Below are 21,448 nucleotides of genomic sequence, written 5' to 3'. Positions count from 1 at the left end.
AAATATATATATATATATATATATATATATTTTAGTTATGCACACTTTACATTGCCAATAAATTGAATTTTACATCTAATTTTGGAAGTCTGTTAATGCTGTAAAAACATCTGCTTCACCATATGCAACTCATTGTTGGTGTCTTACATTTAGCAAGGGCTTAACCATTGATGTTTTCTGGTTTTGGATGACATTTAATCCAACTTGCAAATAATTAATGCGTTTTTTTCTCTAACATAAAAAAATTATGTATTTGTCATTTCAAACAATATGCTTAACTAAGATAACAAAATCATTTTTTGTCTACTATTTTTTCATAGATCTTATGGTACGCTATCTTTTTCATCTCTTATCATAATTTTCTGTTTTTTGAATGCGAATGATTCCCTTCAGCTATTGGATGTTGAAATTTCTGTCAATTCCAGGGTTGGGTTTCTATTTACAGCTATAGTCACTAGTGGAGCAGGTCTTCTTAGCTCTTTTGCTCCCAATTATATTTCCTTGCTTATCCTTCGTTTTGTGGTTGGTGTCGGTTTGGGAGGCGGACCAGTCCTTGCTTCGTGGTTTTTAGAGTTTGTTCCGGCTCCAAATAGAGGTACTTGGATGGTCATTTTCCAGGCATTTTGGACGATTGGTACCATCTTGGAGGCATCTCTTGCTTGGGTACGTTTTGCATCTCCACTAGTTTACTTTCCCTTGCTATGTATAAGTAAATATAAGGATTTGCTTATATGAAAATGTGCATATGAAAATATATTTCATATGAAATTGTCTCACTTTAGGTAAGTTGAAGTTAGTGATATTTGGATGTATGTTGTTATTAGGATATCATACAAGTAAATATAAGGCTTTATTTAGTTGATATGTAAATACATAAGATTTTTGTTTATTTTGTGGTATTTTACATATCTCCAGAGTAAGTGTGAAAATTATTGTGGTAACTAATTTCTATAAATAAATTTTGAATCTGCATATATTTTCTTAATTCTAAGATTTTTATTTACATTTTTTCTTAATTTTATTGACAAAAGATGACATACTTTAAATTATCATTTTTTTTTATTTTAATTTTGTACATTATATGAATGATCATATTAGCTCTATGTTTGAAAAATGATTTTGCTAAAAAAAATTTAAACTGGACCATGCAAGTGCTATTTCCTTAAAATGCAATCTTAATTTAATTCGCCTATATCGTGTAAAGGCTGACATCCATCATAGAGAATGTGGCGTATAATATTGTTAATTAGACAATCTTTAACAAACAATTTTTTGATATAAGTCCGAAATTTATCAAATCTATAATTTTCTTAAAATGACTTTTCACACTTCAAAACATTATTGAAATGAGTTATTTCTAATAATCACATTACCTTCAAATTAAGAGATAGAATCCCTAAAATTTTGAAAGAAAATATTAGCCATTTGCACTTAGGCACATATGTTTTTATTAGTTTGTATAGATGGCCTTTTTTCCACGACTCAAATTTGTTATTTCCAAATTATAAGGCGACTTAACCATTGCTTTAGGCCTGTTTAGGCACGTGCATTCTACTCCCATGAGAAAATGACTTTTCTCATAATTTCCTTTTTGTTCTACCATCTCTTATGGTCTTCATTAGATCAAATTTCCTTTTTTTTATAGTAGTTATTTCTCACCATATCAAAAAAATAGGATGGTTTGGATTAGAAGATCCCTTAAGAATATAGTAAATCTAATTTTATCCATATATTTGACCGATCAAATCAATCAGACACAAAACTTCCATTAACTTTGTTTTAAATTCCATTTGAAATACTCAACATAGTAAAAATTATGTTCGCCTTTTCAAGTCAAAAGCCGTCCATTAAAAAATTGTGATGCATAAGAAAAAAAAAACATTTCACGAGTTACCAAAAATTCCCAACTTATTTGTTGAACTGTTATCTTGCTTTAAAAATCTGTCGAACTTCCCATATCTAAAATACAAGCTTCGGAGATCACCACAAATTATATTTCTTGTATTTTTTGTCTTTGCAAAAATGTGAGAAAATAACTTGTTTTGCACTGATATGAGAAGTTTATAACAATGCTAGCCATAAGAGTTTTCCTTAAAACAGAAATTTCCATCCATAGAAAAACTTCTACTTAATGATTCATTAATTTGGCTTTTTTATTTTATTTTATTTTTTTATTATTTTTTTCTTTTGTGCAGGCTGTTATGCCAAAACTGGGCTGGAGGTGGCTGTTAGCATTTTCTTCAATACCATCTTTTCTTCTGCTATTATTCTACCACATGGTCCCGGAGTCTCCCAGATATCTTTGCATGAAAGGTCGAATATCCGAGGCAATGCATATTTTTGAAAAGATGGCAAGAACAAACCGAGCAGCTCTTCCACCCGGTGTTCTAATTTCTGATAAAAGAACAGAGCTCGATGAAAATTCCCATCCTACTGAATCCTCACATTTGATAACTGCTCAGGATAAAAAAACTGTAGTTGTTGATGAAGTGGAACCTAAAACATTTGACATCACCTCATTTACGAAGCTTCTATCACCAGAATTGATCAAATCTACTCTTCTTCTTTGGATGACTTTCTTCGGGAATGCATTTTCGTATTATGGAATTGTCTTGCTTACATCTGAGCTGAGTGGTGGTAATAGTAAATGTACGGCAGAACCTCTACTGGAGCATTCAGTTGGGAGCAGCCTTTATAAAAATGTCTTTATCAGTAGTTTTGCTGGTAGAATGGTTAATTTGTTATTATTTTTCAGAAGAGGACTGTCAAAATGATCCCCTGACTCTTTGCACGGGATCATCTTAGTGCTAGAGCTTATAAAAGTGTCAATTTTGTCCTACATTCTGTTAATGAGGGCTAAAATAGTCCTTTTATGAGAGATTTCAGCCTATATTAAAAGAATATGAGGATTAATTTGACACATCAGTATACCCTGGGACTGAAAATACCATGTAAATGGTATGGGGACTATTTTGACACTTCACTCTTTCTCAGAATATAATATTTTTGGAACTCATACTAGAAAATAATATTTTTTCAGAGGTTCCTGGACTACTTCTATCAGCTACAATTGTGGATAGGTTTGGTCGCAAGCTTTCAATGTCAGCTTTGCTTTTTATAAGTTGTGCTTTCCTGTTGCCATTAGTAGTTGAACAGAATGAAGCAATCACTACAGCACTCTTGTTTGGTGCTCGGGTCTGTATTTCTGGTAGCTTCGCCATAATCTATGTATATGCGCCAGAGGTTAGTGCAAGAGTTCCATATGAATTTATGATATCCACTTCCTTTTATTTCTCTTAGAGCCCTATTGGTGGCAGGATTATGTGTAAAGTTGCGCACCCCCCTCACCTAAAACTAGAATTACACATTAATCCGATGAAGTTTTAATCAGAGCTCAATATCAATAATATGTTGACTTTAATACATTCCAACCTGATTTTAAGTTTCATGTTTCTATTTATTTTTCATGCCACAACTTCACTGCAAAGTATACTAAGAAATAACTTGTTCGAATGGTGTGATGTTAGGGAATGTCAACTATGTAACTGTTGCCTTTCAGCAGTTCCCTTTCTTGAGAACACTTTAGCTTCACAAAATGCTGCAAATGCTTAATACACCAGCTCAGTTAGCATCATAAATCAGCTTTTAGATGCTGCACAACTGGGGATCTAAAGACGGAATTTCCAAAGCAAATTAACCGCATTCTTTTGAAATGCAACAGGAAAAAACTACCACCAAACTGACTTAATTCTACTTTCAAAATTATTTGTCTGAAACTACCATGAATTCCATCTACCAATAAATATGAACTACTTGATAATCAAGAAAAATCATCTCATGTAGTCCATATTAGGCGATAACAACATTGTAATTTAATGAAATTTACATGTGTAGCATCCAATTCTTATGAATTTACATATCTCACACCTTAACTTTCATATTTACATGCATAGCACTTCAACGCTTTAAACCTATGCATGAAAATATGTACTTCACTTTTAAAAGTGATAATAGTGCTACTTTTGATATGATATTAGAGATTTCAGTGTATGTGTGTAAATATGAAAGTTTAAGTTTGAGATATGTAAATACATAAGAATTGTGTGCTAGGTATGTAAATGCCCCTAGAATTTAGCAACAACATAAATCTAACACTACAATTTAATCCATATATATAACATCACATAGTTCACGATGAACATCTGCTGCCATTAGCATCTTCATCACTACTACTTCAACCATCACTCGTGTTTCTGTTAAAATCTAAAATGATTTTTTCCCCTCTATTTTAGATATATCCTACCTCCCTTAGAACCACCGGAGTTGGGACCGCGAGCTCTGTGGGAAGAATAGGAGGGATGTTGTGTCCACTTGTGGCTGTTGCTTTGGTTCATGGCTGCCATCAGATGATAGCACTTCTGTTGTTTGAACTTGTACTGTTTCTCTCTGGAATGGCTGTTATATTTTTTCCGCTAGAGACCAGTGGCAAGGGATTGGCAGATTCTGTGAGGAGTATGAAGTGAGAGAGGCAACTCTTTTACAACAACAAAATTTACTTGTTTCTGTTAGAAAACAAACGTACTGAGGAAATCTGAACTGGAGGAAAGAATAGAAGGTTAGTGATTCAACGATCTGACACAAGTTCATGAATGTTTCACATTTTTTTTTCCTCATATGAACCATTTGATTACCCAAGGCTGAATTTTTGTTGCCAAATGTTTAATAGGAATGAAGTGGAAAACAACATTTCTTACTTTGTACAAACTTCAAATGGATTATTAGATGATTTTTATTTTATTTTTTCCTATTCTTTATCTTGACTCATATTGAATGGCTATGAATGTGCACTTATTTTTTTATTGTCATCTTTTTTAATGAATGAATGAGAAATTTTGCTGTTAAACATATACTATATTGGATGTTTGTAATCCTTGGCCCGTTTTAAGTAGAAATCTTATTTATTTAATATTATCTTATAATATAAATAATAGATATATACAGAACCTAATCAATGTAATGCAGTCAAAATGAAGCTAAGTTTCATTAAGTATAATATAATTGTGTATCTAACATAATTAACTATGATTAATGTAGGAAAATTGAATGATTCAATGAAATTTTTGAAATTGTAGATCCTATTAAATTTATTAAAAAAAAATCATAATTAAGGAATATAAATGATACTATAATTTGGCTCAATTTTTTAATTAATAGATTGATGATATAATTAGTTAAACATACTGAAAAATTTTGGATCACATCAATTTCTTAAACACACCTAGTGATCAATATCATGATCATGAGAAAATTAACCACATAATCATTATAAAATTTAAGATTTTTAATTATTTTACAAAAATAAATATGAAGTAATTCAAATAATCATAAATTACTTTACATTCCAAAATTCTTGAGATAATTTTTATGCGTTTTAATATATATTTTAATTATTCCTAAATTAAAGCTTAAATATTTTTAGTTGAGTCCATGATTGAGTTCATTGGCAAATCCACTAAATCAATTTGTAAAACAAAAAAAAAATTTTAAAAAAAATCTTTTTAATATGTCCTTATAAAATAAGTGTTGAATATTTTTATAAATAATAGGCATTGGATGCTTTGTCACCGACGAGTCAATAAACTCATGAGGGTCTGTTTGAGACAGCTTCAGCTTATTGAATAATCTGTTGATAAGCTGATTAAAAATAATATATTGATAATTTAGGTGTGGTGGCTATTACAAATTTTTATTTTTTTCGGAAAAATCATACCGCAGTCAGAAAACTGCCACCACATCTGAATGAGTGCGGTGTGAAAACTTTATTTTCAGCATTTTGAAAACGCATAAGTTGTCAAAACGCAATTTACCTAAATAGGACATAATTGCAACAAATAAGCTGCCCCAAACGGATCATCAGTTGAGAAACTGTTGTAAAATTATAAATAATATATAATAACTTTTAAAATACAGATAATATAATTAAAAAATTTCAAAGTGACCAACCACAAAATGTAATTATATTGATATTATGCAGAATGATTTATTCAATAAAAAAAACATTCTATATATTAAATTTTTTTTTAAATAAAACTAAAAAATAGTTAACCAAGTGTTATAATTATTATTTTAAAAAATAAAATTGACAGAACTTTAGAGAGTGGTGTTAGCCTTATAAGGTTCAAGTTGGCGACTGCGTGTGAAGGAAGCACTCAGAGGTCTTCCAAACATTACAATTTAATTTATAAGGCGAGCTTGTTATTAGTCATTAGCTCCAGCATTAGTGCTGGTGAAGTCAGAAGCAGCCAATGACATGGTCAGTTATCCTCAGTTAAAGGGGGCTATACCCCTTTCCTTACCGCTAAGGTTTCAACTAGTGAAAAGCTACTCTTTTGTGTGTATATTCAGTATGCATGCATTAAAAATTGATGCGATAAGAAATATATTGTGTTATCATCTGTGTTTTCTTTATTATTTGTAACATTTTTATATTTTTTTTGGGGGTAATCTTGCATGCTTTTGCAAATTGCAAGTTGCAGGTGAGCAAAGGGAGCATTTGCAGCAAATATAACTTAAGTATTGGCTTCACGACCTGATAGTCGAAGTAGAAACACTACTGCAAAAATGTCGGCGAGGGTCAAATATTTAGACACTAATCTAATGATTTTCGAATGCTAATTCAAATTAGCGTTATTTTTTTTTCAGACATTAAAATCGGTGTCTCTAATTTATTTTACGCCGCAATTAGCATCCGATTTTAATTTGCATTTGTATTACCGTCAAAAAACAACCATCGCTAAAAAATACTGTCGAACATGGAAGTGATGCTGACGTAACGAGGCAATAGTATTAAAAAAATTTGGATCTAATTAGCGTCGAACAGGGCCGGCGCTAATCAACGTTGGACTTTTTTTATGCAATTGCATCGTTTTAGCAGTGACATGTATTGTTGGCTGATTTCGACGCCAACCTATAAGACATAAAGAAAAATACAACAAAACAATTAAATTTCTACATACATGCACATAACAAACACAATTAGCACAATATTATATTTATATATCATCACAACTCATAAAAGAAATCTCAAACATACAAATAATGATACCAAATCAAATTAAATATAAACGGATTACAGTGCTCAGAATTCATAGCACAAGAAACTGAAAGTTCCTACAAAACAGAGAGAAAAAAAACATAAAGTAGCCCCTATGTCGGGGGAAGATCATCAAACATAGAAAAAAACCTAATATTTATCCTCATCGTCATCCTGTTCCTCCTCGACCAGATGCATGCTCAATTGCTCTAGCGATCAAAACACTTCATTAGATGTGTTAAGTTATATGCAACGAGTTGCTAGCCTGCACGCACCCATTGGAGCTCTTCATTCATCATCGTCACATGCCTGGCAAAGTCATCATGTTGAGCCTGTAAAGAGCTAGGGCCACCCACATTTGCTCGGGAACGCTCAACCTCAAAGGCCATCCACTTTGCTCCGAGGTCGCACACTCTCCCTTTGTTCCTTGCCGCCTACGTCCACAACTCAAAATCAGACAGCGCAGAGGTAGTCTTACTACCGCTGCTGACTGATGGTGAGGTCTAACCGGTCATCTCCCTCTTTTTCTCCTAGAGCAGCTTGTACTCCTCCTGCATGGCAAAGTTCAAATATTATTTGACATTTTAAACATTAATTGCCATATTAATAAAATTAATTTTTTTTAAACTTACATTGATACATCGAGAGTGGCCGAGTACCTATTGATGTGTGCCTACGCGTCGATATGTAAGGACGTGCAACTCTACGGTGGATTACCCTCTGTCAAGCTTTTTGGCCTGTATGCATGATCACATAAAGATATGAGTCACATAATTATGTAAGTCTATAAGCTAGTGAATGTTAACATAATCTTACCAGCCTCCGACAATGTTCTATGTGAGGGATCGAACCTCCAATGTGGAGTGCGACCCCTCTGACCCCCTCCGTCGTCTGGTTCTATTGATTTATCTGTCTTTCCCTTTGGAACTTCGAAGAGACCCACACTCGATTTAACTCAGCCTAAACTTCATCCCCAACCCACGAGGGCCTCTGCCCTTTCTTATGCACCGTCTTGAACATAACCCAGAGCCTATGCTTGGCACGAACCTAAAAATTTGTCAAATCTGCTGATGATATTTTGAAAACTAGTGAAACGATCTCAAAAGAATAGAAAGTTTGTAAGCTTGATTAGCATATAGAAAAGATAGAAATTAACTTTCTATTTCAAATTTAAATATCATACTACATCTCAATAATTTTTAAGTTGATGCTTTCTATAAAAAACATAAAAATAGTTTCGATAATATACTGTATTGCAACAATTTTTTATGGTCTATTCTTCAATACAATAACTCAGTTAAGTTTATCTCTTGCTCGTTCAGAATATTGAACATAATAAACTCGACTAGCGTGATTTGTCAGGGTCATACTTCTCATATCTTTTGTTCATCTTAACTTTGGTAATATCATATGGGTCGTGTGTCTGAGTTCCTCTATTAAGAACGGGATCAAACACTCACAGTTAAACATGAAGACATTTCATTCAACATAGCCCAAATATTGCAACTGTTTAGTATGTCGTAATAACTAATCTTGTTATCTCTGTGAGTGTTTCTTACAACATAAACACCATAATTATAAGTTTGTTTTCCTTCATACTAGGAGCTCGTGTGAAATTTGTAACTATGAAGTTCAAATATTTGTCATGTCTCCACGCTACGATTAGACCCCCAAGCAAGATCTAATAAGCCTTGATTTGTGATTTTGTTGCTTGTATCATAGACCTTGTATAACATATTTAGATTAACTTTGTATAGTACAATTACACAACATACTAGTGAATTTAAAAGTTACTTTAATGTACGTGTAATTTGAAGCATTTTGGAAATTCTTCTTCGATTTTTTTATTAGTTTTTGTTTGAGTTTTAAACTTTTTTTATTCTTGAGCTCAACAATTGAAAGTCAAAATGATAACATAGAGTTTGAATTTTTAAAGTCATGTTTAAGGGATAAATCTGGAGCTGGATGGAAAATTAAACTGAGTTGGGCCTGATTTGAATAAGATCAAATTTTATTTGAATCATATTGGAAAAATAAGAATCCATTATACATAGCTTCCACTTTATCATTTACAATTTTTTTACTATCAAAAGATGTTTTTCATTTGAGGCCCTTAGTTTTAGGTGTCATGACATTCAAATGAGAAAGAGATGAAAGAAAATTAAAGGAAAGGCAAAAGAAGGTACATGCAGCATAGCGCCTTGTGTTCTCTAACTTGTGGCTAGGTCAGAAGACATAGCTGTGTGAAGGTGAAATGAGTGGAAGAGGTATATTTATAGGAAATGCATATGATACTCCAGCACTAGACTGAGGTGTTATAGTGTTGAACTAAGACGTTGCAGTGCTCAACATATTTAGGAAAATGAACTGGATGGAGCCACATATACGTGAAATGAAGTGTTGTGGCACTAAGGAGTGCCATTGTGGTGCTCGAATAAGATAGAGGAAGCACTACAACATTAGGGTGGATGCTACAATACTAAGAGCATATTTTCACCCTTCCAAATGTTTTTGATCTCCCTAAGGCACAAAGTTCAAGCTAAATCAAATAAAGCAAATAATACAAACAAAAGAAAATATAATAAGATAATTCTCAAATTGCCTCCAAAGAAGCATTTGATTTATTATCATCATCCAAACAATGTCAGACCCCTATTTAGGATGACCTAAGTCAATGATCTCCCCAGAGACTATCCTATCGCCACCTAAATAAGGCTTTAACCATTATTCATTAACTTTAACTATATGAGTATTTTTTCTATTTTAAATATCAAGATGCCAAAATTGGTAAAAATAATACTACAGTGAATTGACCCAAAACTAGAAATAACTTTGCTCATCAATTATATAATAAAATTTCTTGTCCATATTGAAAATTTTCTTTTAATAAGTTTTTTTATTGTGTTATTTTTTCATTCATTTTTTATATTTATCATTCTCATTATCTTGTGTTCCAATTTCCTCTAACTCATTCAACCGTAGAAACATTTTCTCTACCAAATCTTTGATATTATTACTGAATTTTGAAGCTACCGAATAAGCTTTATTTTCTAATTATAAGGATAAATGGTAGGATTTTTTAAAATTAACCTATATGTTGACTATTGCAAAATAGGATTCGTAGTTTGCACATTATAACAGAATTTTGGTCCATCATATGTTTCAAGCAAGTCTTTAAGTGTCGCTGACATATTACAAAACCAATTTTTAATTTTCTTAAAAGTATTATAAAATTTTAATTATTCTCTTAAGACTAATAGCACAACAACAAAAAATTGTTTAGTAAAATATTAGCTCCATAAAAAATCTAAAAATTAAAGTACTCTAAGAAAATTCAAATATGCAGAAGAAACTTGATTTTTCCAAAAATAGAACTTGCTAATTTGACTCTTTGTAGAGAGGGGGAAAATATGTGATTATGGGGGTAGCAAGTTGAGAAAAAAGGATATAGAGAGAAAAAAAGAGACCGGGGAGAGAGAGAGGGGGGAGAGAGGGGAGGGAGAGTGAGAGAGGTGGTGAGAGGTTTTGAGTTATAGAGAGAAAAGGGCGAGGAGTAGGGGAAATTTTATAACCTTGAAGGTGTTAGAAAGGGAGGGAGTGATTTGGGTACATATAGGGATATTGAGTGGTGAAAAAGAAGCTTTGTTTGCGTTTAATATGAAACCCAAAGCTTGTTTGCGTTTAGTATGACTCAAGCTATGCTTATGTTTCACTTTAAATGCAAGATACGGTTTGCTCATTCTCTTTAATTATTTTTTCTCTTGCTCCTAATGTCAATATTATTAACCCTTAAACTCCTTTTAAAAATTTGATCTTTTTGAATCTTTAGTTTAAATATATAAATACATGAAATAATTTAATCTGGTTAATATAAAATTATTTCAAATTTTAAATCTTTTTACATGAAGTCAATTTTAATCAAATATGATTTTATTATTTCGATTCAATAATTAATTTTTTATTCATTTTCAAACTAGAAATGAGTTATTCAATTCTCTAAATATATAATTATATTTTAATATTATATTCAGGCACAAGAATGCATTCAAACTAGTATGTAGGTATATATTTATGCATATATTTATACATATAAATATATACATAACTAAAATGCTATGGGGCGGGGAAACTTTCACTGTGAGAGGTATGTGCTGACTCCAGACAGAATAAAGTGACAAGTCAGCAATCCTGCCATCCACTGCAATGCCATCCACAAATCCAACCTAACGCCGTCACCAGTCTCCGCTTTCCGTCACCGTCCGCACACAGACAAACGATAAGCGAGCCACAAAAAAGCTGCCTTTTTCTCCTGTTGTAAAAATGCCTTTTTTATTTTTGTAATATTATTTCGGAAGATATTTTCCCCATATCTCCTTTGGGCATGTGAGATTCTTATTCTCTTAAAATTTAAATTGAGCCTCTCTGTCTCTTACTTACGACTGTGATTGTCTCATTCGAATCTTATCGTCCCCTCCACCTATCTAATAATCAGTCTACCTTTTCTAATCATCCTAATACACTACTATTTTTTAATATTTTTTTCCTCCATTGCTGTGGAAAGATTCATTTTTTCATTAGTAGAGGAGCCTCTCACACCTGAAAGCCCATATCCAACACCCTTTTGATCCTTCGTTCATTTACAGTGCATTAAAGCCTTATCTTTGTTATTGAAGTCTTTGTCTGCTTGAGTATTGATAATGATTAATGATGTAACGACAGTCTCATCTTAGCTCTTGAAGGTTCTGCTTTTTTTACTTGAAGAAAATTTCTTGGATTTCTTATTCCCTTCAAGGAAGAGTGGTTTTCTTTCCTGTTTGATTTTTGGAACTTTGTGCTTTGCAACAAACCCATCTGCGCTTTTTTTTTTTCCTATTTTTGAAAGCTTGACTGACTGGCATGGTAGCCTCTCCTTGCCAAAAAGCTCTCACCTTTTTTTTTCCCTAAAAATAAGTGAGATCTTTGAATATTCAGAGCTAGATCTCGTTCTTCTCCAAATGGCCATTTTTATCTTTTAGATGATCTGTTAGCCATGAAGAACTGTTCTGTGCTTTACCCCTCTTCATAAAATAAGATCTTTGAGGTTGGATAGCTAGATCTTCTCCAAAAAAGGTCATTTTTAAGCTTCTGAGATGAGTTCTGGAATCACGAAAAGCTTCTACACCATGAAAGCTTTGTTCTTTTCTTGGATTTTAATGGCGGGCGGTGTAAGCGGGATTGGTGCAAACTGGGGAACGCAGACCAGCCATCCACTGCCACCGGACACAGTGGTTCAGCTTCTGAAAGACGATGGGTTTCAAAAAGTGAAGCTTTTTGATGCAGAGGATGGCACTTTGAGTGCTCTCAAGAACAGCAGGATAGAGGTTATGGTTGGGATCCCAAATGATATGCTTACCACGCTGGCAACGAATGTGAAGGCCGCTGAGAAGTGGGTTTCACAGAATGTTTCCAGTTATCTCAGCGATGGAGTCAATATAAGGTTTGTCTTTTGTTCAAAATGAGCTTTTTTATTCATTTTGAGATTCACAATTTTAGATGGTATCAGGTAATGTTTGTTCGAACTCCCGTCTCCACCATGGGAGCCAAAGTCCACAGTGCCTTGTGGTGAAAAAAATGAATACTTATGTATTTACATGTATAATACCTACTTTTTATATTTATATATCTAACACTCAAGTTCATTGAGCAAGCCTAAAATATCATTATGTTTACTTTTCTTAAATGAAATACACATTTTCATACAGATGTTGTTATTTGATTTGAATGGTTAAAGGGCTGTTTGATCAGAGGATATCACAGGATATAAGTCAAATCTTACCGAATGATTCAAATGTCCATTTTAAAGCCTACAAAATCTTAAATCCCGTTTCTATACTGTATATTGCCTTGAATCCCGAATTTAGTAAATCCTGGCATTTGGCGACTTTAGCAAATCGACACGTCTCATGAACTCCTCTTCATTTTCACATGTAGCCGCCCCCGTCGATGCCACGCTGTTTTGGGTTGGCTAGCTACTTTTTACTTGAGGTTGATATAAACAAAATAAATATGATAAGATTCTATAATCATATAAATCCTTAATCCTGAAACAAATATACAAATAGTTTATCTGAATTCAATTTAATTGAATTTAACAGCTATCGTACTAAACAATTTTCAGGTTTTAACCCACATTGAATTTTTTAAATTAGGATTTACAAGATTTACAAAATTCTTCTGGAGTAAAATCCCACTTGTAGTTAGGCAACCCTTAAGGATAAGGTGTTATATAAACAAGCATAAGGATTTATGTGTTAGATATATGATATGTAAACACTTAAGAATTCAATAATATATATTGTAAGCCCCCCTTTTTATTTTGAGTTATGGTGGAAACTTGTGTTGATGTTTATGAGTTGATGAGAAGGATGTCTGTTGATCTGGTCAGCTTTTGCAGAAAGCTAAAGTTGAAATTAGTTTCCATCCAGTTGGTTCTGGGAGGATTCTCAAGTTTGTTGGAACATAATGGATTGGTATGAACCAGAGTTCTCTCTTTAAGGGTATTTTATTGAATGAAATTATTGAGCTTCTAGCCTCTAACTATCAGAAAACATTGAGTTTAGTATAAAAATGAATGTAGTAATATGTTAAAAAAATAGCCGTATAGCTTGGACAGAGAATCTGGAACAAACCTTTGGTGTTATTGCCCTTATTATAATGAAACGTTCATGCAAGGAAATAATATTAAATTCTCGTGCAAACATTACGATGTTTGCAAAGGTGTAGGCAGGAATTATGGTAATGATGATAGAATACGTTCACAAATATTTGTGCTAGGTTAATTGGGACTGAGAAGTAAGGCTGATAAAAGGGTATACTTGCCAGTTTTTTTTTTTTTTTTTGAACTTTGTTAATTTGTCATTTAGTGAGATTTGGTGTTTTCATAAACTTTATTTGGATTTTCTTAAAAAGTGCAGGACTTCTTTCTGAAAGTTTTACAAAGTTTGGTAGGCAAATCCATGAGAACATTTAGGTAGGTTGTTGCTGCTCTTTATCCAAGCTCTGTCCCTCTATTTGAGAAGTTTACTTCCCAGCTCTTTGTTAAAGTTATTAGAACTATTTACTTACCATACCAATGTCATCATATATGCCTAATATTTTAGTAGAAACCTAATAGTATTGATTGTTGTAATATATCTTTATTATGGAGGATATTCTTGTTTATTATTTTTTCCGCACTTCTCTATTCTCTCTCCTGTATATAGGCATATTCGTAGTAGCATTAGGATGATTCAAATAATGATATGGACTTGTACGATTTGATCATAGTATTAGAGCAACCTTTTAAGTCTTCATATTTGTCTGTGTGTGGACAGTACTAGATAATCTATCTCTTGTCATAGATTCACTCAACATACAGCTTTTCTGTTTGTTCACGAATCGTTGTTTGGACATCCAAGATTCTGTAAGGAACCCATGAAAAGACCCCTATAATTTGCCTGCCCATGATTTCTATTACTCTTTCTCTTTGGTTCATCATAAGATCTCCATTCTCCACTCTTAATTCTCATTAATGCAAAAGGATTGAAGACTTCTTGTGCAAAACTTCATCATTTAGTTTATTTCAAAAGCTCCACTACAATCATACAAGTTTTTCTTAAACATATAAAATCAAATCATTTTTAAATACTACAACATATATTTTCCTGGGTATATCCTTCAAACCTTTCCTTTCTTAATACACTTAATATGCTCCATCTAATTTCCAACTTTCTAGCATTTGGCAATTGCTACTTGCAATGAAGCAAAATCTTTTTTACGCATTAAATTTAAGACCACCATCTTGCTATACATGCGGACATGATTGGCTGCAAATATAGTGAAGCCTATAATTACTTCTAACCGGTTAAATGTTATGGTTTTTGCATTACATTGCGCTGCACATTTTCTTGAACGCTTATGCAACTACTCTTTAGCTTCAAGTGTGTGGTGTCTTGGTGTTTTCATTGTGAAAATACCTTATGCTCAGACAGTTCTTACAACCTTGCAGTAAATCACAAATTTATGTTATTCTTGAATTTCCTAATCTATAAAACTTAGAATGAATATATTCTAGTTTTCAACAATAGAGTGAAAATGGTAAAGAAAATATGTCAAACTAAACGTTCAGTGTTTGGATATAAAGATCCTGAAAATGTTTTTCCCTTTCATCCAGAAAGAAAGCACTTTTCTATCTGAATAATTGTCTGTTGTCTGAGCAGACAATTATAAATGTCATTATAAATTGAAAGTTTTATGATAGTGCAAATATCATTAAAAATTGAAAATTTTACGATAGCAGCCATAGTTATTGGACAACATTGTCTTACCAAAATTTTGGACAGAATAGCAGAACATCATCGGAAAAAAAAAAGAAACACTTTCGACTGCGCAAAGCAACGGAATGCACCTTTGTTGCATGAAAAAAAAAAACTCATTCAACATGCTCCGAATTCTTGTGGCAAAAAATGTAATAGCTTCACAAATTAAAGAGCTCGAATTGATTGTAAAGGAAGAGAACAAGAAAATTTAAGAATATCAAGCATGACATGACCTTTTTTGGCAATGGTAAAATTCATTTTTCCCCTCAAATATTTTATTAATTGAATATAAGGCCCAAAGTCAGCCCACAAACAACCAGACACAAGGTCAATTATAGATATGAAAGGCACATTACCAGCTATAGACTGAATTTCACATAGGGAGTTGGTGAATATTTAATTAAAAGTTAGAGTGGCAAACTTAAATACCTCGAAACGCAAGCCATTCTGGGAATTTGTCTATGTCACTGCCTGATATTAATGATCTTCGTCATACCATCTTCTTCAAGCTTCTGGCTACTAAACGACCTTAACACTAGTACCAATGGGATTAAGAAGTAAGCCCTATAACCCCAGTTTATTATAAATATTGCTTTTGGGATAAAATCGTGTTGGTAATTCCGATTATCATGGTAACCTAACATAGATGCTTAATGCTTGCTTAAAATGAAAATATGCAGAATTTAGTCTAAAAGTAGAGTGAAGCGTGCATAGATATTTTTTGGGATTCTTTCGAGCTTTGTTAATAAAGTGAGAACCTTCTAAATTATTCCTTTCATATCTCTCCATGACATTGGAGAAAACAAGTTCGAATGGGAACTAATTTTCATGTTTAAAAAAAAGGTTGTACCTCATTCCCATGTCTGCCAAGGCTCCGGCCAACAATTTGTATAAGAACAATTTCCTAACCACAATGAGGATAATTTTGTTTATTTTGATTAACTGAAAATGTTCTTCTTAGAGCCTATTCTCCATAATCTTAAATTTCTTTAATGATTTTATCAATTTACGGTTTTCTTTTCACCATCTGCTTAAGTAAAACATAAAAAAATGACATGAATATGAAGCTTTGAAGTTCAGGTTTGCAATTCTTAAATCACCTCCTGTTTGCTAGAAATGGCACTGACAACTCATAGAAAAGAAGTGTAAAAATGGTTTCCTGCCTCTTTGTAAGTGATCATTTTAGTCTCATAGTCTATAAAAGTGTCATATTAGTCCCAAAACTCTTTTAGTATGAGTTGAAATAGTCCTCAAGAAAGATTATTTTAGCCATCATTAAAATAGTATGACTACTAATTTGACACTTTTGTAAACTCTCAGGCTAAAATGACCCATATATAAATAGTCAGGGGACTATTTTGTCACTTCACTTGCTCATAGAGCCCATGTTTGAAGTCTACTCTAGAAAGCTTGCATGTCTTGTCATCCTCGACATTTGACATAAGCTTTTTGTAATAGGGAAATTCTTTGATCTGCTAATGTTCTATACATATGCACAGAATACCTTTTTCTAAACAGCAAGATAACACAACAGTTGTCTCTCTCGTTATACTGTGCCTGACTTCAGAAACCAGAGAGTGTTCAAGGTAGGTCATTTGAAAAGGGCACAAGGTTGAAGAAGGAAATTTCTTCTCATTTGGTTGTTTTATTAATTTTAGAATATTTTTCTCATTGCAGCGGTTCCGAGGCAAAAAATAATCATAATTACAATGGAGCATGGGAAGTTATCAGAAAGAGAAGCAAGTGAAACAAAAGATTAGATGATTTTTCTACAAATAAATGTAGGAGAATATATATATGTGTGTGTACATTGTCATTTAGAGGACCTTCTTAAGAATTACCGGCTACAAATTCTACAATCAGTGCTAATTTGTGTACTAAAAGTGCTACATTTGCCGAGTTAAACCTTACTGAAAAAGCTTGCTGTCACAATAACTTAGCTGTTGGCAGCTTGTTTTGAAACACCAAGCTAGACATAAGCGTTCTATTGAAAAAGTAGAATGTCCAGAAAATATTTCATGGTATTATTGGAAGAAACTGACATAACGTCATTAATAATAGCCCAGTCATCTTAGGAAGATGCGTATGGTCACTTTGTGATGAATGATGAATAGCAGAGACTGCTAAAATAATGTGTTGGATGGCTGGGAATGCCACAAAAATGAAATATACGGTTGGGATTTTGTAATGGATGTTAATATGTTGGGTGAGAACATGGAAAATAGAGTGCTAGTTTATAATTAGTCAAGATTTGAGAGTTATACCAGCTTTATTGTTGTCTGGGTAAATTTACACCAACGTATTTCTACAATTCTAAGGATCAAAACATTTTGCCACTTCGTTATTTTTTCATTTAATATGATGTTATTGCCTCCCTAAACTCCTAAAATTCATTACTAACTTATCAACAGATATGTGGCAGTTGGGAATGAACCTTTCCTGCAGACTTATAATGGAAGCTTTATTCAAAGTACTTTACCTGCACTCCAGAATATCCAAGGAGCCCTAATAAAGGCAGGTTTGGGCAGCCGGGTGAAGGTCACCATTCCTCTTAATGCAGATGTATATGAATCATCAAGCGGTCGGCCTTCTGACGGTGATTTCCGCTCCGACATCCACGACCTCATGCTCAACATTATTAAGCTCCTTAGTGATAATGGTGCCCCATTCACCGTCAACATCTACCCCTTCATCAGCCTTTACAATGACCCCAACTTCCCCGTAGATTACGCCTTCTTTGATGGGACTTCTTCGCCGGTGACCGACGGCTCCACGACATACAATAATGTGTTTGATGCCAATCATGATACACTCATATGGGCCTTGAAGAAGAATGGATTTGGAAATCTTCCCGTCATAGTTGGAGAGATAGGTTGGCCAACTGATGGAGACATGAATGCAAACCTAAACTATGCTCAGAGGTTCATTCAAGGGTTCATGACTCACATATCAACCGGGCAAGGCACACCGATGAGGCCCGGGCCAATCGATGCCTACCTCTTTAGCTTGATTGATGAAGACGAAAAAAGTATACAGCCGGGAAATTTTGAGCGGCATTGGGGCGTCTACACTTTCGACGGTATCCCCAAATATCAGTTAAATCTCGGAACGAGGAATGGCGGTCTGGTGCGAGCTAAGAATATCAGGTATCTAGAGAGGAAATGGTGTGTGCTCAAGCCTTCTACTAACCTGGACAATGCTAATGTGGCGCCTAGTGTAAGCTATGCATGTGCGAATGCTGACTGTACGAGCCTCGGATACAAGACATCATGTGGTGATCTCGATGCGATGGGTAACATATCTTATGCTTTCAACAACTATTACCAGAAGAATGATCAAGAAGATGAAGCCTGTGGATTTAATAATCTAGCTACTCTGACGACCAAGGACCCTTCTACTTTGAACTGTAAATTTGAGATCATGATCGACACTGATTCTGGACTGTCTTGGACACTCGGAAGGATTAGAGATTGGAGGATTATTGTGGTTTACCTTTTGTATTTGTCTTTCATGTTTTTATTTACATTGTTTTAAGGTTTTAGTGAATCTCTCATTTTGGGGACATCAGAGCCCATCAATGTTCTTGTCTTTTCTTTTTTTTTAACAACTTAATTCATGCATTTGAAGAACAAAAAAGCGATTTTGTGAATTTTAATATTTGAGTGAGAATTTATGTATTTCCTCTTATATTTCTTGACTTAGAGCTAACTGCCGTTATGTTAAGATTTTCCTGTAAGTTGATACAAATAAATGATGTAAATCTTTGGAATCTATTTAAGTAGGAACTAAAGAAGATTATAGAAGCCATACATTGGCTGTTACTGATCATTTCAGAATAAAACAACGCTCAATAAACCATTTTTGAAATAATTAACTTCAAATCCAAACTTGCAGATTTCACTACTATGCACAATATATGGTTTCAGGAAAACCTGCATCCAATCTGCTAGACGACTGCTAAACAAATGAAACAACAGTACTTAGAACAATCTACATGGCTACTAAATAACTTTTCATCAGATTGGGATCAATGAAATACTTAAGAAAACTTCATTTGGATGACGGCTTGAGTGATAAATCGCCCAAACTTGAAATGAGCTTATCTAGCTCTGCAGCTTCAGCAGTGCTTGCTTCCTCAGCTCCTTCCCTCAGCTTATCCCTGAGAATACTCTCTGCAAGAGCTTGGTTCAGATCAGCTAAGAACTGATCCTCCTCTTCCTTCGCCACTAGGAGGTCTGCAACAGCTCTCTTCAGTTCAGGGATCAGCTCATGCTCCTTTTCGTCCTGTTCCTCCCGGAGATTCCACACCATGAAAATAGTCTCGGTCGATTCAATTTCTTTTAGAATTTCCTCGTGTCCATCACCAACATCACGGCCATATCCTTCAGCTCTATTCACCAGTGCTGGGACATTGGCAGCATCTTCTTGATCGCTGACAATCTCTGGCTTCGTAGGAACCTCCTCTTCATCAACCGCCATTTGTTCGCCATTCCCTGCCTCATCAAGATGATGGAATGTTGCATTGTTCTCATGGAAATCATCAAAAGATGTGATGCTATCAATTAGGGCTTCTTTAAGAGAATTCCAGCTTTCCAAGGACAATTCTGGATCGGCAACAAGGCAGGAATCCACCCAAGCCATATCCTCTTGAGAAAACAGCTCTGGCTTGAACTCTGATTCTTTTAGTCCTTCCAATAAGGCCAAATAACCATCATCCAGCAGGAGCTCGTCCTCACGCTCCTGTTCCTCGCGATAGTCATTTAACAACCCTGAGGCTATCAAGTCACCTTCGTTTCGCATATCTGCACTGCCATTAAACAAAATATCCTCTAAAAACAGTAAAATGAGAGCCAATTTGCAAATCCAGAATAAAGCCATGAATTGTGCAGTGGTTGTTAGACGTTTGATTATGGAAGAAAACAGGAGGTTTCGTTAATGATTTACTCAATGTCTGTTGGAGCAAAACAACAAATAGTCTGTGGGCATGATGTCTGTGACATCTGAAAACTTACAGACGAGGATGACCGGAGGTTTGGATGGGAAGGGATTGGGAGAGGCCCTCCCTCGCTCATCCTATAACAAGTTTTTTTTTTCTTTTTCAGAAAAAAAAAAAAAAACTATCGAGAAAATTTGAGAGCTTGTAAGAGAAACAGATTAATTTCAACAATTTAATCGCCTGCATAAAAGAAAAAAGGTTTCTTCGACAGAACAAGAACGAAGGAAGAACTTTACCTAAATGTTTGGACAGATAAAATTCTGTATCTCCGTTGATTAATGATTTGGCCGTCGATCCAACGTCACAGAATGGATGAAATCGAAATGGATGAATTGAAAGCGAAATACGATGCCAGTTTCAGCTTCCAAATCTCACCAAGGTGACGCCTTTTCATGAAAGCGAGAAGGATTTCATATATAGGCCGCGATTTTCTTCAAAAAGAAGTTTACAGGAACCGAATGGGAAAAAAAAAACACGAAAAAAGACAAAAAATTCCGTTGCCGGGACTCGAACCCGGGTCTCTCGGGTGAGAGCCGAGTATCCTAACCAACTAGACTACAACGGATTTGATGATTGAGTGGATGTGGTTATTTTATATCATAATATGTAAATTTACCTTCCATTTTTATCACGCACAAAACTAAGTACTTAATTTTAAACACAAAAACTATTAATACTTCAAAAGTGGAACTCTGTTATTGCCTATTTTGACCTCTCTTAAGTCATAGGAATGTTATTAGTCCTTTACTCTTATTCTTCATTCTATCACAAACCACGAGCATGTGTTCTAGTTAAGTTTCTCTTGTAGATTTGTTGAGCATTTATTCCATACTTGAAGCTTTTCCTATAGCTTCTTCTAGTGTTCGATCTGTCACGCCCTATGACTGCGAAAGCATCAAGTATTGCTTGTCCGCTCCCCTTTCTTCTCACTTTTGATCATCTTATGTTGCCTATCCTTGTAACTTCTTAACACAATAGGTGTTCCATTACCTAGGGAACTGCCTAAGTTTGAAGAACGCGAAA

The 21,448-nt window shown here is 34.0% G+C and overlaps 3 protein-coding genes and 1 non-coding gene across 11 annotated transcripts in view; 2 read left to right on the top strand and 2 right to left on the bottom strand.

Moving 5' to 3' along the window:
• Window positions 1-4,785, top strand: part of LOC110026581 (organic cation/carnitine transporter 7-like) — an 18,426-nt gene extending 13,641 nt beyond the window's left edge. For all 7 annotated transcript variants that reach the window (XM_020727573.1, XM_020727569.1, XM_020727568.1 and 4 more), the window contains 4 exons: window positions 426-663; window positions 2,196-2,724; window positions 3,041-3,243; window positions 4,293-4,785. In XM_020727573.1, the coding sequence (XP_020583232.1) occupies window positions 426-663; window positions 2,196-2,724; window positions 3,041-3,243; window positions 4,293-4,523 (1,201 nt within the window). In that variant the 3' untranslated portion in view covers window positions 4,524-4,785. The remainder of the gene's footprint in view (window positions 1-425; window positions 664-2,195; window positions 2,725-3,040; window positions 3,244-4,292) is intronic.
• A 6,685-nt stretch (window positions 4,786-11,470) lies between these two features.
• Window positions 11,471-19,010, top strand: LOC110026583 (glucan endo-1,3-beta-glucosidase 6-like). Its single transcript, XM_020727577.1, has 2 exons — window positions 11,471-12,569; window positions 17,841-19,010. Exons 1-2 carry the CDS (start codon window positions 12,223-12,225, stop codon window positions 18,961-18,963), a joined length of 1,470 nt encoding a protein of 489 aa, XP_020583236.1. The 5' UTR covers window positions 11,471-12,222; the 3' UTR covers window positions 18,964-19,010.
• A 247-nt stretch (window positions 19,011-19,257) lies between these two features.
• Window positions 19,258-20,943, bottom strand: LOC110026582. Of its 2 annotated transcripts, none has more exons than XM_020727576.1 (2): window positions 20,662-20,780; window positions 19,258-20,231 (listed from the first exon to the last, which is right to left on the bottom strand). In XM_020727576.1, the coding sequence occupies exon 2, from the start codon at window positions 20,227-20,229 to the stop codon at window positions 19,480-19,482; it is 750 nt and encodes a 249-aa protein (XP_020583235.1). In that variant the 5' UTR covers window positions 20,230-20,231; window positions 20,662-20,780; the 3' UTR covers window positions 19,258-19,479. The 2 variants fall into 2 exon arrangements, with proteins under 2 accessions (XP_020583235.1, XP_020583234.1); XM_020727575.1 differs by having other exon boundaries at window positions 19,259-20,236; window positions 20,662-20,943.
• Window positions 20,918-20,990, bottom strand: TRNAE-CUC. Its single transcript has one exon. It is a non-coding gene; the product is annotated as a tRNA-Glu (tRNA).
• Between the last annotated feature and the right edge of the window lie 458 nt (window positions 20,991-21,448).

Source organism: Phalaenopsis equestris, unplaced genomic scaffold (assembly GCF_001263595.1).
Source record: "Phalaenopsis equestris unplaced genomic scaffold, ASM126359v1 Scaffold000381, whole genome shotgun sequence".
Lineage (NCBI taxonomy): Eukaryota > Viridiplantae > Streptophyta > Magnoliopsida > Asparagales > Orchidaceae > Phalaenopsis > Phalaenopsis equestris.
Note: the sequence above shows the minus strand (reverse complement) of the source record. Positions and strands in the feature narration are given on the sequence as shown.